At 52.0% G+C, this 14,797-nt stretch overlaps 1 protein-coding gene across 2 annotated transcripts; it reads left to right on the top strand.

Moving 5' to 3' along the window:
* Window positions 1-2,998: 2,998 nt before the first annotated feature.
* Window positions 2,999-13,948, top strand: Hspa12b (heat shock protein family A (Hsp70) member 12B). Of its 2 annotated transcripts, none has more exons than XM_035446722.1 (12): window positions 2,999-3,041; window positions 4,665-4,762; window positions 5,882-6,006; window positions 7,242-7,428; window positions 7,770-7,874; window positions 8,173-8,286; window positions 9,855-10,029; window positions 10,735-10,821; window positions 11,192-11,296; window positions 11,405-11,663; window positions 12,332-12,435; window positions 13,134-13,948. In XM_035446722.1, the coding sequence occupies exons 1-12, from the start codon at window positions 2,999-3,001 to the stop codon at window positions 13,772-13,774; spliced, it is 2,043 nt and encodes a 680-aa protein (XP_035302613.1). In that variant the 3' UTR covers window positions 13,775-13,948. The 2 variants fall into 2 exon arrangements, with proteins under 2 accessions (XP_035302613.1, XP_035302612.1); XM_035446721.1 differs by having other exon boundaries at window positions 8,170-8,286.
* The last annotated feature ends 849 nt before the right edge of the window (window positions 13,949-14,797 follow it).

Here is a 14,797-nt window from a genome sequence, read left to right as displayed (position 1 = left end):
AAACACATGGACACATAACTTTCCTTTCCTCCCTCCAGGTGCTTGTATCTACCCTTCTCAGCCAAGCTTTACCTGGGTTTATCTGTCTTGGACCCATAGGACAGGTATTTGCTATCTTAAGGGCTTCTTTTAAAAAAAATTGTTTTAGCCGGGCAGTGGTGGTGCACACCTTTAATCCCAGCACTTGGGAGGCAGAAGCAGGCAGATCTCTGTGAGTTTGAGGCCAGCCTGGTCTACAAAGCTACACAGAGAAACCCTGTCTCGGAAAACAAAACAAAACAAAATTTAAATTTTATTTGTATGAGCGTTTTACCTGCGTGTCTGTGTGTGCCTAGTGCCCATAGAGGTTAGAAGAGGGCTTGGCTCCTCTGGAACTGGAGTTGAAGACGGTTGTGAGTCACTGTGTAGGTGCTGGGAACAGAACTCAGGTCCTCTGCAGGAGCAACAAATGCCCTTAACTGTTGAGCTATCTCTCTAGCCCCTTTGTTCAAGGACTTCTTAAAATCATCTAGTTTCACCCTCTTCTCTTCCTGGGTTGTCATGGAGCCAAAGGAGGGTTCTTGTCAGCCTACTTCCACCTGCCCCGGCCTTTAAGTGTCCTTTCTCCCTTCCCTCCCAGTCTACTTCTTCCCAGACATTGCCATGACAATGACTCTAATGTAGACCTCCAACTCAGGGACTGCCCCCTGTCTCCAGACTGCATATCTGATCGCTTGTTTTGTTTTGACTTCAGTGTGAAACTGCATCCATACTCTACCTGCTCCTGCTGCCAGCCTGCCTTGTATCTGGTGTTCGCTATCTTCCCTTCCATCCCCTAGAGTAAGTCAGAAAAGTTTCCTCCTAAGGCCCACTCAGCGGGTCTGATCAGTTCTGAAATGTCCCCGCTTGTGTCTGAGGTTCACAGTTCACCATCGTCCATAGCTTGGAAAGCTATAGCAGCCCAGCTCGTTTCCCGCTCCCATATTGCTCTCCAGCAATTCACTCTCTCACGCAGCTAGAAGCATCAAAGTGAGGATGCGGTCATGCTCCACCCCACCCTGCAGCTTCCAAACCTTGAAGATTTTCTGTTGCCCTTCACATAAAACCAAGTCTAAAGAAGGGTCCTGCCCAGCTCTTCTCTCCCACACTGCTGTCGTCTCCACATCCTTAGAAAGCTTGGCATCCTCAAAGTTACCGTCCTGCTGGTTTGATTGTGGTTACCTGAGTCCCTACAACAGGCACAGGTCATCATTTCCTAAACCATGGCTAGTGATCCCACTGTGAGGACACCTGACTGAACAGGTTAAGATGAAAATATGGCAACAATAAATTTGCTGAATGTCCAGTGACCAAAAATTACTTCAAAATCAAAATCTGAATAAATCCAGTTGTCTCTGGAAGTGCTAGCCCTTTCACACTTGTGTGGCCTCACAATAGCCTTGGTTCTGGGCACACAGTACACTCCTTTTGCACTGTGCATGCCGATCTACCACGAGCTATCAACAGAAGCTGACAGAAATCCCTCAGTTCAGATTTGAGACTGTTCTGTGTGAGGAATTGAAGTGTTTTTACTGTACATGCAAAACTATGTAACTCTTACATGACTCCTTATAGAAACATGTTGGTTTAATTACAGACTTTTTATTTTTATTTATTTTATGTGGATGGATGTTTTGCCTGCATGTATGTGTGTGCACCACTTTCATGCTTGGTGCCTCTAGAGACCAGAAGAGGGCATCAAATCCCTTGGAACTGGAGTTACAAATGGTTGTGAATGGCTGGGAATTTAACCTTGTTCCTCCAGAAGAGTGCTCTTAACCACTGGGCCATCTCTTCTGCCATGAAGATGTTTGATTTTAAAGACTGCTATTTGAGTTGCTGAGTTGAATTTTATTTTGTAAAACATTAAATGAATTTTGACTTGAAACAGAATTTCCTGCAATTTCTGAAATGGCCCTAGACACACATCTGTCATTTTGTACTATGTACTTATGTGAAACAGCACTCTCAGCTCGGCCATTAGAAAATCAAAATATTAGTCAACCCTCACAGATGTTGGACATGCTTTACATTCTGTAATATCAAATATTCAGCCAATATTCATTTATTTATTTATTGGTTTTCCTGAAGCAGGGTCATGTGTATCCCACACTACCATAACACTTGATATAGAGCCACAGTTAATCTTGAATTCCCCACTCTACCTTCCAAGTGCTGAGAGTAGAGGCATGAGCCACCATACCTGGCTAAGACTTCATTTTTTATGTAAATTTACTATTCAAATTTTCTTCTATCTTTAGTAAGTGGGAAAATTTTATATATATATATATATATATATCAAAGAATTGTTTTCAAAATTAAGTTCTATGAGTTTAATGAATAAATATTTATATTCCTATTTTATATAATTATATACCCTGGATTGCATGGAAATTTCTTATGAAAAATAGGGTCACAAGTGAAACAGGGTCTCCAGGGGACAGTTTAAGGATTCCACCGTGGGGCTGCAGAACTGGTTCAGCTGTAAGGGGCCCTGGCTGTTCCTCCAGAGGACCTGGGCTCCCAGCACCCACTTGGCAGCTCACAGCTACCTGTAACAGATCCAAGGGATCCGTCGTCACCCTCCTTGGACACTAGACACACACATGTTATGGAGGCATACACACCAGCAAGCATTCTTACTCAGAAGACAATAGATCAGGACCTGGTACAAAGTGAGCGCCAGAGAACACTGAGCCAGGCCTGTGAAGACTAGCTCTAGATGAGACAAAGAGATTCGGTTAGGTATGCTAACAGAATTGTGATAGTGGTTTTCAGAGTGCGGTGACATCTTAATCTCCAAGAGAGACACGTGAAGGGTTTGTAGGTGAAATAGTATGATGTCAGGGATTAGATTAGCATCAAATGGCTATGGATCGGAGTAAAGTAATGGCATGGATGGTGTTCAGGGAAAGAGCAAAGAATAAGTCTGTTTCATTTCGCTTGTCTGTTCTTGTTGACAGCTACAGAGACTACAAGGATGCTGACTGTTCCGGAAATGGGCCTTCAAGGGCTGTATATCAGTAAGACCCCCACTGCCCCTCCCTGCCTACCACCCCACTTGCCTTGGCATGGAGCCTACTAGCCACTGCCCCCAGTTGCCTCTCTCAGCACAAGTTCCTGAGAACCATTCTGTAAATTCTACACTGTGTGTGTGTGTGTGTGTGTGTGTGTGTGTGTGTGTGTGTGTTGTGCACGCTTGTACATGTGTGTGCAGGGATGGTCTGTATATAGAAAGTATCTGTTCAGAGACCCCTGGGTGTGTGCATGTGCTTGTCTGTGTGTAAAGACTTGCACATGCTTTGTGCAAGTGTGTGAGTGTGCGGGTGGATCCCTGTGCATAGGACCTTGTGGTTTGAGTGGTCTGCAGGTGGGCCTGTGTGCACTGGACTCGGCCCATCTGCTTTCATCTGAGTGCAGGCTTTGTGCTCTCTGCAGGGTGGGAGGCCAGCAGGCAGGAGGGACACTCCTCAGGAAGTCCATTCACAAAGCCCTGGTGGGCCGGGCCCTTCCTTCCTGCCTCCCTTCCCAGGCTCCAGCCACAGCAACTGCCTTTCACATTAGAGCTGATAGATAGCAGGGCCTAGTCCATACTGGATGCCCAGGGAAGGGGATCTTGACCTGTAGCTGCCCTGACCCTGTTCTTCTGGTACCCGGACACACTGCAACTGTGCCCAGGCACTTCCTACAGACCCTCACACACATTCTGGGTTATCACAGGGCCGCCGTCAAGGATCACTGACAAGCTGAGGGAGTGCAGCCAGCCCTGGCCCAGAGTACAGCAGGTCAGACCTGCTGACATAGGCCTTCATGCCAGATTCCTTACTCCTCCTCTTGTCAGCCTCCCTACCCCCAACCACTGGTCTCAGTGCCACTCCCTCCCATGACCCTTAGCAAACCTTAGTGTGATGGTGACTAGTGACTTCAATGCCTTCCTGTCCCACGGGGGTGTCTAATTCAAGCCATACCTGGGGCCCTCCTGAAAGTTGCTGTTTCCTAGACCCTTAAGTCCAGCTCAGGCTGGGCCCTTCAGGAAGATTTCAGTGGCCCTTCTGCCCCCAGTGTTAACATGTGTGCTGGGACAGGTGATCAAAATTCCCAGTGCTGAGGACATCTCCAGACACAGAGTTGGGCTGGGGGTGGATGTTACCTTCTCCTTTGGGTCCTGTCTGTGCCCACTGAGAATGTGAGAACCTCAAGTCCTGATTAGAACCATGTGGCCCAGCCTCTGGGCCTTATGTCTCACAGCACAGCCACTTGCATTTGTAGTCCCCCTCGGGCCCTGCCACAGGAGCCTATCTGCCCATTGCTCCTACCTACCCATCTCTAGACTATCTTTCTACTACAAAATGCTTCTCTGCCTCCTCCTATCCTCCTGTGTGTGCTTAAAGGGGACTTGGGAAACTGTGCCCATGTGATACACACAAGTCACCATCTAGGAGGACAGGTGCATCTGACGGTCCAGGCAGGTGCTTAGACCCAACCCTGCGTCATGCATGTCCTTCCTACTCCCTGCTGTCTCCCTTCCCCCACAAATGGCCCTTTGCCTCAGCCAGGCTCTGTGGGAACATGCAGAGCCCTTGTGCAAGGTCTGGGATCCTGCTTCCCAGGTTGTTCCCGGGTGACGTGGCCTCTCTCCTCTACAGGCTCTAGCCCCGAGAGATCCCCAGTGCCCAGCCCACCCGGCTCCCCGAGGACCCAGGAAAGCTGTGGCATCGCCCCCCTCACACCTTCACAGTCTCCAGTAAGCCCTGATTGGGAATTTGGGTGGTAGGGGGGCCTGTGTAGTGTGGAAGGGGGTGGTCCCTGCAGGGCTCTGGCAGAGACACCACCAGGCCTCCTACCCCTGGCACTCTAGTCATGTGTCCCCCGGCCTGGGACTGTAGGTGTACCAATTCTACCGAAACCATAAGCTCCAGGGAACTCACTCCCACTGCTCCCTGTAGCAGGATGACTCCCAGGTGCCACTGTGGCTGACCTGTTAGGCAGGCGTATGACTTTTCTAGGTCCTCAGAGCACTGCTCCTGCCAACCAGAGCCCTGACATACTCTGAGTCCCATCTCATGGAGAAGCATATTGTTTAAAAATATTTAGAGGTCTGGAGACGTGGCTCAGTGGTTAAGAGCACTGGCTGCTTTTCCAGAGGTCCCGAGTTCAAGTCCCAGCACCCACATGGTGGCTCACAAGTATCTATAGTGTGATATGATGCCCTCTTCTGGCATAAGGGGGTATATGCAGATAGATCGCTCATATACATTAAATAAGTAAATCTTCTTTTAAAGATTTAGAAATTGCACAATTGAAGTTTCTGTCCTCATGGCTTTCCTGGGTTACCTACTCTATATATATGGCTTTGTCCTGGTCATGCAGCTTGGAGTCCCTCTTGTTCTCAGGGAGCCCAGGCCTAGCTTGGCAGAAGTAGGGACAATCCCTCACATGCATTGGGGCCCCTCCTCTCTTCTACAAAACCAGAGTCTGTTCGTGTTACAAAAGCAAGAGGTAGAGTGTGCACATCCATATATTAGAAAACAGACCAGAAAAGCCAAATTGCTCCCAGCTGGGGCAAGGCTAATAGCAGGCTGTGAAAAAGGTGCAAGACAGAGCTGGGCCAAGGGAGTCTGGGCAGCAGTGAGATGAACTTTAAGCTAGACAGCAGTGATTTTAACCCCAAACTGCCATGGCTACCTGAGAGGCTTTGGACTATCCAAGCAGGTGGCATGGCCAGGTCTTGGGGGGGGCAGGGGGGATGGACCAGGAAGGTGGGCCATTGGGACTGGGACAAAGCTGCTTTGGGCCACAGGCAGTGAAGGGGTGGGGGGAGTTCCTCTTGGTTGCTGGCTGACTTTCGGTCTTGGACTTGCAGAAGCCAGAGGCCCGAGCTCCACAGCAGGCCTCCTTCTCTGTGGTTGTAGCCATCGACTTTGGGACTACAGCCAGTGGTTATGCCTTCAGCTTTGCTAGTGACCCTGAGGCCATCCACATGATGAGGTGAGGGCGGCTGGACTGGGAAACGGGGCTGGGGAGGCACCTCAAACTCTGGGATGGGCCTGGTCTTAGAAATAATCACGGGGCAGGGCCTTATCAGAGCCCCATGCATCTCTAGGACTCCTCACTGGGACAGAAGACTAGAGAATGGACTTCAGGTCTGAGTTTTAGCCTTATTTGGAGTCCACATACCCACTACAGGAATGTTGGGCTTCATTTGTTTATTTGCAGCGTTGAACATCAAGCCCAGGGCCACAAGCATACTATACAGGTGCTCTTGGCTTATATCCCCAACCCAGGACTTCATTTGGGGTGTATGCTTTAAATTTTTTAGTGTGTACGTGTGTGTGTGTGTGTGTGTGTGTGTGTGTGTGTGTGTGTGTGTGTGTGTGTGTATCTGTGCATGTGTGCATGCATATTAAGGCCAGCGGTCAGCAAGCATCCTCCTCTGGCACTCTCCACCTTCTTTTATTGAGACGGGGCCTCTCACTGGACCCAGAGCTCACTGATTGGCTAGACTAACTGGCCATGGAGCTCTGGAGATCTACTCATCCTTACTCCACACCCTGTCCCCCCAGTGACAGGGTTATAGGTGCCACCATGCCTAGCCTAGGCTCTAAAAATAACAGAAAGGGAGGGAAGGAGGGAGAAAACAAAGGAAAGAATTATAAAAGACCTTGAAGTAATTTGGCCTTGGAAAACAACCTTGAGAAGTACAGTGACTGGGCCAGAGATGGCTTCTGCTATGGTCCCAGGAAAACATATCAGGAGGTCAGACAAATGGAATAATAGCTTGCCATTGCTGATAAATAATACAGAGGAGAAGTCAAATGAGGGCCTACCCAGAGGTCTCTTAGGACCCCTTGGACAGAGAGGATCTCATGGGGAGAGGATCTCATGGGGAGCATTTATAGAGGGATGTATATTGGCACCATTTCGTTTTCATGAAATCCTAAGAGATAAGTACTGTTATTATTCTGGAGGGCAATGTTTGAGAGATGGTCTCACTCTGTAGATCAGGCTGGCAGTCATCCCCCACCTCAGCCTCCTGAATGCTGGGATTAGATTACAGTCACCACTCCCAGTCCCACTATTTTCATTTTACAGATGGGGGGAGGGTGGAAACTCAGGAAGTTGTGTCTCCTGCTCATGGTCATCGTCACACAACTGGCCCCTGAGCCAGCACCCAACTGTAGCAATGTTGCATCTGGCTCCCCTAACTGCTTTTGTCTTTGCAGGAAATGGGAGGGGGGAGACCCAGGCGTGGCCAACCAGAAGACCCCTACTTGTCTGCTGCTGACCCCAGAGGGTGTCTTTCACAGTTTTGGCTACACCGCTCGTGACTACTACCATGACCTAGACCCTGAGGAGGCTCGGGACTGGCTCTACTTTGAGAAGTTTAAGATGAAGATTCACAGTGCCACTGTGAGACAATGAGGCCAGGCTCCCACCAGGATGGTGGAGCCAAGAAGGGAGCAGGCAGTGTTAGTGGAGAGCAGGATGGAGCTAAAGACCAGAGGAATAGCCTAACTAAGAGCCAAAAGGGGGGACAGTGGGCAGAACAGAAGTGGGCAAGACTGACGGTGGGCTTGGTGTAAACTGATTAGAGGATGGAGTAGCAGGACTAGAGAATGGCTGGGGCACAGCTGATGGGAGACTGCCAGAGGAGGGAGAAGCGGTGGGATATGGGGTGATTGTAAGGAAGAAATGCTCAGGAAATGGGCAGAGCTATGGCCTCCTGCAGAGTGGCCCTGTGTCTCTGCCAGGATCTTACCTTGAAGACCCAGTTGGAGGCCGTAAATGGGAAGCAGATGCTGGCTCTGGAGGTGTTTGCCCATGCTCTCCGCTTCTTCAAGGAGCACGCCCTTCAGGTGTGCTGCTCTTCCCAACCCACTGACTGGGGCAGAGACCCCTTCCCCCATCCCTTCCATTCCCTTCCTCTCCCCTCATCCCACCCTGAGTCCCGATGGTGACAGTCCATCTCCAGTTCCCTGTCCTGTCTGTTAGGACTTGGGCCAGCCAGCTGACAGTCAGACTTTTCACTCCAGCAACAGATCTTCCCAAGCTGGGAAGCCCTCACTGTGACTTGACGAGTCCTTCCAGCTCCCAGAGGGGTCTGGAAATGCTTCAGGCCAGCTGTCACCTCACAGTCCTCCCCTACTGCAGGAGCTGAGAGAGCAGAGCCCGGGTGTGCTCGAGAAAGACACCGTGCGCTGGGTGCTGACAGTGCCTGCCATCTGGAAACAGCCAGCTAAGCAGTTCATGAGAGAGGCTGCCTACCTGGTGAGAATGTACAGGTGGAATTGTGCCCCACCCCAAGATGGCCCTGTGGGTGCGCACCTCATCCACCCTTCAACCCTGAGGACCACAAAAATCATTATGTGAAGATATTCACCCTTGCTGGGATTTTGGGAAGCTGTTGTCCCCAAGAGAGGGGGTGGGTCCGCAAGAGAAAAGGGCAGTTGGACTCAGGCATAGGCCATCATGGATGGTGTCCTGTCAAGTTCCTGAGAAGCAGAGCCCAAGAGAGGGTCTTGTGTATAGAGTCTGTGAAGATAGGCTCTCAGGACAAAGAGGGTGGGACAGGAGAGTGATACACAAGGATGTGGTCTTGCTGGAGTCTATCTTCAACCCTGTTCTACAGGAAGCCCTAGAGGGGGGATTGTGGCACTGAGGTGGCCACAGTGAGGCAAGGGTCCATAGCTGCCTGCCATTGCTTGCTGGTGGAGTGGAAGGGACACTTGTCCATGTGAGATGGGACAAATGTCTAAAGCAGGAGCAGGCAGGGGCCAGAGACAGCCACTTTGGTCCTCAGCAGTCCTTTTGCATACCTCCACTCCTGCCCCAGGCATTTGTAGGCTCTTCCCAGATGAAAAGGACTATTTAGCTACAAAGGGAGTTGATTCTGGCCAAAGTGTGATGTCTTCCTATCACAGAGAATGTGGGGTTCAGACACTACCCTCTCCACTGGGGACAGAGAGAAGCCTCACAGAGCAAAAACAGACCCTAGGACATCCAAAGGTATCTCAAGCCTGCCTTCTGGAGGAGATACCAATGTGCCTTTACCTGTGGGTCAGATGTAAGGACTGTGGGTGCCTATGCTTGTCCCTAGAGGGAGTTGACTTTGAGCACAGTGATCCACTCTACAGGGATCAGATGTCCCCAGACAGAACAAATATGCCTGCCATTTACCTGCCCTGCTTTCTTCCACGTTGCTCCCTGATGCCAGCTCAGAAAGGGCTGGCCCAGGGCAGGAAGCCTCCATTCATACCTGTCTCCTCTTCCTAACCTCATCAGAATGCAAGGAATCATATGAACTCTAAACTCCCCAGAGAGAGCCTTTGTCCTGCTGCAGGAAATGACAGATTTTGAGTGTTTCTCTCTTACCCTCACTGGCCTGTCGTGGTGCCTGGAATTTCACTATTTCCTTCCTGCTATAGCAGATTCTCTGGGAACAAACTTCTCCAGGGAGTAGGGTAACCTATGGCCAATCTCTGACACGAGACTGGAGCTGGGCAGTGCCCACCATCCCCTGAAGTCCACTGCTCCCACCCACACTGTCCCAGAATTCACAGCCAGCACTTAAGTTAGTCAGCTCTGCACCTGGGCATGGGAAACCTGCTGCATCCATGCCATTTTTTTTTTTTTCCTCCTGCTCGGTAAGCCTCTGGCTCCTTGGCAGGAGCTTTCACTAGCCTGACCTCACAGTGGCTGTGAGGCAGCTTCAACTGTGTATAGCATGAAGGGGCCTGACAGGCCTAGTATGGATGGTGTGTGGTGGAAGAAGAGGTGGGAACACCCAGAGTACCATCTTACATGAGTCTCTGCTGCTGGCCACCACCTATCCCCAGGCTGGTCTGGTGTCTCGAGAGGATGCAGAAAAACTCCTCATTGCCCTAGAGCCTGAGGCGGCCTCTGTCTACTGTCGAAAGCTTCGCCTGCACCAGCTCATGGACCTGAGTAGCCGGACCGTAGGTGGTGGGCGCCTGGGTGAGCGCAGGTCCATTGATTCCAGCTTTCGCCATGGTGAGCTGTTCCAGGGTTGCTGCCTAGTGCTAGGTTAGATGGCAAGTGCCCTTGAAAGGTTGCAAGGTTTTCTAGGATGGAAAAGGGGAGTCAGCACCCTAAGGGAACTCAAGATCCCTGGTGGAGTTCAGTGTGAGGGGGACACAGCCAGGAATCCAGATTGGTGACAATCTTACCTTGACCGGGGAAGCTGAGTCTGAGGGTCAGGGAGACAGACTGCCTTGGGGCAGGTCCTTAATGGACACTAACAAGGGAGCAAGCTGGGCCCCAGCCTCCTCTTCAGAAGCTTTTCCTTAAACAGCCATTCTATCAGCTGTTACCCCACATAAGCCCTGCCCAGCCCTGCCCCTCGGCAGCCAAAGCTCTTGCAGCCTGACCTAGGCACTGAGGCCAACAACAATTGTAGTCCACTTTGGTCATCCTCCTAAATGTGATCTCCCTGGAAGGAGGAGGCCCCAAGTCCTGAGCTTCCCTGGGACACTTGGTGATACCTCCCCCCAGATCCTTCAAGGCCTCTCGGGGCCTGTGTCAGGGCCTGCTTGTTGACCCAGAGGGTCAACAAGTCCTGTATCCAGAAGTGTTTTAGCTGCTTCTAGTGCCTAAGATTGGGGTCAGTGTTGTTGAAGTGACTGGGACAGCCTTGGTAAGGAGAAGGGTTGAGAGTGGTAGCCCCTAACCTCACTGTCCTGCTGTGCCCAACCCCAGCCCGGGAGCAGCTGCGGAGGTCTCGCCACAGCCGAACGTTCCTGGTGGAGTCTGGTGTGGGAGAACTGTGGGCAGAGATGCAGGAAGGTGAGACAGCAGGGCATGAAGAAACACCTCAGATCATGCAGACAAGCTGCAGGAAGTGGGGAAGGGCCCCTCCGTGGAGCCTACATCTTCCCTCAGTCACCTATGCCCCATCGGCTTGTAGCTACGCCCGTACCTAACTCATTACTCCAGGGGATCCTGTTCCATGTTCAAGCCTCAAATCATCCCCCCTTCCACACTCGTCGTCCTTATTTGGTCGCCTGAGATGAAGCCCTTCCCTTCCCTGCCCCCTCCATACTGTCCCCCAAGGCTGGGCTTGGTGCCTGGAGCAGGGTTGGAGGCTTGGGGGTGGGAGGTACAAGACTGAAGGTGAGAGACGGGCCTTTAATGTTACCTGTATCGGCCGGTGCAGGAGACCGCTACATGGTGGCAGACTGTGGGGGTGGCACTGTGGACCTGACCGTACACCAGCTGGAGCAACCTCATGGCACCCTCAAGGAGCTCTACAAGGCTTCTGGCAAGTAGACCAACCAGTACCCTTGCCACCCAGCTCGCACAGAGCCTTCTGTCGTCCCCTGCTGGCCTATCTGGCAATGACACCCTCTCTGTCTCCCACCTGCTGCAGGCGGCCCTTATGGTGCGGTGGGGGTGGACCTGGCCTTTGAGCAGCTGCTCTGCCGCATATTCGGAGAGGACTTCATTGCCAAATTCAAAAGGCAACGGCCAGCAGCTTGGGTAGATCTAACCATTGCCTTCGAGGCCCGCAAGCGCACTGCAGGCCCGCACCGAGCAGGAGCACTCAACATTTCCCTTCCCTTCTCTTTCATTGATTTCTACCGCAAACAACGAGGCCACAACGTGGAGACAGCCCTGCGCAGGAGCAGGTGTGCCCAGGGTCAGGGCTCAGGCAGCATGTGCTAATGTGGCCTGTCCTTGCAAGGGAGAGTCGTGGGCTCCAGGGCCTAGAGACAGAGGCCTGGTCAGTTCCACACACATACAGCATGCCAGCTGCGGCAGTGAGTGACAGGTGGTGAGGTGTGAGTACTGGGTGGTGGGGCAGGTCCACAGCAGTCAGGAACTGGCAGTCCAAAGTAGATGTTAAGAATGAGCGTCATGCCGTGCGGTGGTGGCACACGCCTTTAATCCCAACACTCGGGAGGCAGAGGCAGGTGGATCTCTGTGAGTTCGAGACCAACCTGGTCTACAAGAGCTAGTTCCAGCACAGCCTCCAAAGCCACAGAGAAACCCTGTTTCGAAAAACCAAAAAAAAAAAAAAAAAAAAAAAAAAAAGAGCGAGCGTCATAAGGGACAGAGGTTGCAAGTTTTATCTTCTCCCTGCCCTACCCCGTTAATCGATGCTCTTAGCTCTGCTACACTGATATAAAGGTAAGCTGTTTGTGACTTCCTGAATGAGCAGGGCAGACAGCAGAGTCAGGCTGGGGATAAGCGCAGGTGGCCACCCTTTATACACAATGGGAGGACCCCTGACTAGAAGTTGCAGAAAACAACTGCACTGACCCACGGACTTGTGTGTCCCCTTCACCTCCTACAGTGTGAACTTCGTGAAGTGGTCCTCACAGGGGATGCTCCGGATGTCCTGTGAGGCTATGAATGAACTGTTTCAGCCCACGGTCAGTGGGATCATCCAACACATAGGTGAGTGCCCCATGCCCCATTCAGACTCAGACTCGGGTTCAGAAACAATTCCTCTCTCTCATCCATGCCTGTAAGTCACCATACATCCTTACCTTGGGATGAAACCTAGAATTGTCTGTAATACCTGGAGCAAACAACACATGGCGATTAAGGAATTGTTTACAGCCCTGCTAGGTTAAGGACGGCCCAGCGACTCTGTTTGCCCATTTTGTAAAGGGGACTAAATGAGCTGATAGTGTATAGAGTGGGCACGCTGCCCTGAACAGGAGAAATGCATTCCTGATCCTTTACCCTTCACAGGATGGTAGCAAAGGTAGAGGGTTTGGGTCTGGCAGGATCAGTGAGCAGTGTGAGGAGCCTTTCCGTGAAAGAGCTGTTTTCTATGGGATGCCTGGATTTTAGATGCTTTTAGAGTACTCATGGGGCTGGACATGGTAGCACACGCCTTTAATCCCAGCACCCGGGAGGCAGAGGCAGGTGGGTCTTTGTGATTTCGAGGACAGCCTGGTCTACAGGTGAGTTCCAGGACAGACTCCAAAGCTACACAGAGAAACCCGGTCTCGAAAAACCAAATCCCCCCCAAAAGAGTACTGGTGGGGCAGCAGAAGAGCCATTTACCATGAAATGGTGACCCTTAGTGACTCTGTCCCCCTTCTCTCTCTTCTCGAACCCCGCCCTAAACCTGTCCTTCCCTGCAGAGATGTTGCTGGCTAGGCCAGAGGTACAGGGCGTGAAGTTGCTATTCCTGGTGGGCGGCTTTGCAGAGTCAGCTGTGCTGCAGCATGCGGTGCAGACAGCGCTGGGCACACGTGGCCTGCGCGTTGTGGTCCCGCACGACGTGGGTCTCACCATCCTCAAGGGAGCAGTGCTCTTTGGCCAGGCACCCGGTGTGGTGCGGGTGCGCCGCTCCCCTCTCACTTATGGCGTAGGCGTGCTCAACCGTTTTGTGCCTGGCCACCACCCACCTGAGAAATTGCTGGTTCGGGATGGGCGCCGCTGGTGCACTGATGTCTTTGAGCGCTTCGTAGCAGCAGAGCAGTCGGTGGCCCTGGGAGAGGAGGTGCGGCGCAGCTACTGCCCTGCGCGCCCGGGCCAGAGGCGCGTGCTCATCAATCTGTACTGCTGCGCTGCGGAGGACGCACGCTTCATCACTGACCCTGGTGTGCGTAAGTGTGGTGCACTCAGCCTGGAGCTTGAGCCGGAAGACACAGGCACGTCCCCCAACCGCCGTGAGATCCGCGCTGCCATGCAGTTTGGTGATACCGAGATTAAGGTCACTGCTGTGGATGTCAGCACCAATCGCTCCGTGCGAGCGGCCATTGACTTTCTTTCCAACTGAGGGTGCCCCTTTCGGTGGGGACACAAGAACATGCTAGTTTTCACAGCAGTGCCCCTTCCTCCCTACCCTGAGAGAAATGTGGTAAGGACACATGGAGACTCGCTTTGAGATTGAGCCTTGGTCTGCTGACTGGAACACTATGAAGTCCCCTTGCTCCAACAGAAAACCCCAAGAGGCCAGGTGGAATAAAGAGACTTCTAAGGGATTTGTTAGAGGATGTGCCGCCTTGACAGGTGTGTGACCATGAAAACAGACTGCAACAGAGGACTAAACACTGGTCTGAACTTGAGGATTGAGAGGAAGGTTAAGGAAAACCGCTGAGGAGCCAGGCGAGGTGCATAACTGGGCCTGAGGGTCAGCATTCACTGTTGAGCTCTAGCCTTAGGAAGCCAGAGAGCAATTCATGCGGGGGGGTTGGGGTGGGGTGGGGGTGTGTGAAAGTACCTGGATGTGAGAGTGTTAATTGCAGAGCAGTGGCTGACGAGAGGAGGGTGCACTGTTACAGAGAAGGCGGTTTGGAGGGGATATGGACACAGCATGACAAAGGACTCACGGGCAAACTATAAATGACCTATTTGCCCCCAACCCAGCCACAGGAGAACAGAGGTCACAGGGGTGAGGCAGGGGTGTCCCAGCTCTGCCGATTAATCGGGATAGTATACCATCAGGAAATCTGATCAACCATGGGCCTCAGTTTCTCCAAGTGCGAGATGTCAGGCACTTCGGCCAACCATGGCATAGGACAACTTTACCTGCCTGAGACCTTGCCCTAGGTGAAAATAAAGCATCTGTGGTCAGGAAAAGCAGCAGTCTTCTGGAACCACCAGAGTGGGGACCCCCATACAAGTACCAGAGAGAAGGGAGACCGTTTTTCAGCTGCACAGATGACAGGGACTCAGCAAGGAGCTGTTGCTTTCTCCCTGTCCAGCATCAGAATCCCTGAAGTCTGCTACGGCCTAGGCAGGAGGCACCTCCGACCCAAAGTAAGCAACTGGCCCCAGGCCTACAAGGCCTCCATCCCGT

The sequence above is a fragment of the Cricetulus griseus genome, chromosome 6 (genome assembly GCF_003668045.3).
Source record: "Cricetulus griseus strain 17A/GY chromosome 6, alternate assembly CriGri-PICRH-1.0, whole genome shotgun sequence".
NCBI classification, from domain to species: domain Eukaryota; kingdom Metazoa; phylum Chordata; class Mammalia; order Rodentia; family Cricetidae; genus Cricetulus; species Cricetulus griseus.
The sequence above is the reverse complement of the archived record's forward strand: the minus strand, read 5'-3'. Positions and strand labels throughout refer to the sequence as shown.

Coding starts and splice junctions, on each gene's coding strand:
- Hspa12b (XM_035446721.1), top strand. CDS start 2,999: ATGCTGACTGTTCCGGAAATGGGCCTTCAAGGGCTGTATATCA. Junction 4,763..5,881: donor TCACACCTTCACAGTCTCCA/GTAAGCCCTGAT, acceptor TTGGACTTGCAG/AAGCCAGAGGCCCGAGCTCC. Junction 7,429..7,769: donor TGAAGATTCACAGTGCCACT/GTGAGACAATGA, acceptor TGTCTCTGCCAG/GATCTTACCTTGAAGACCCA.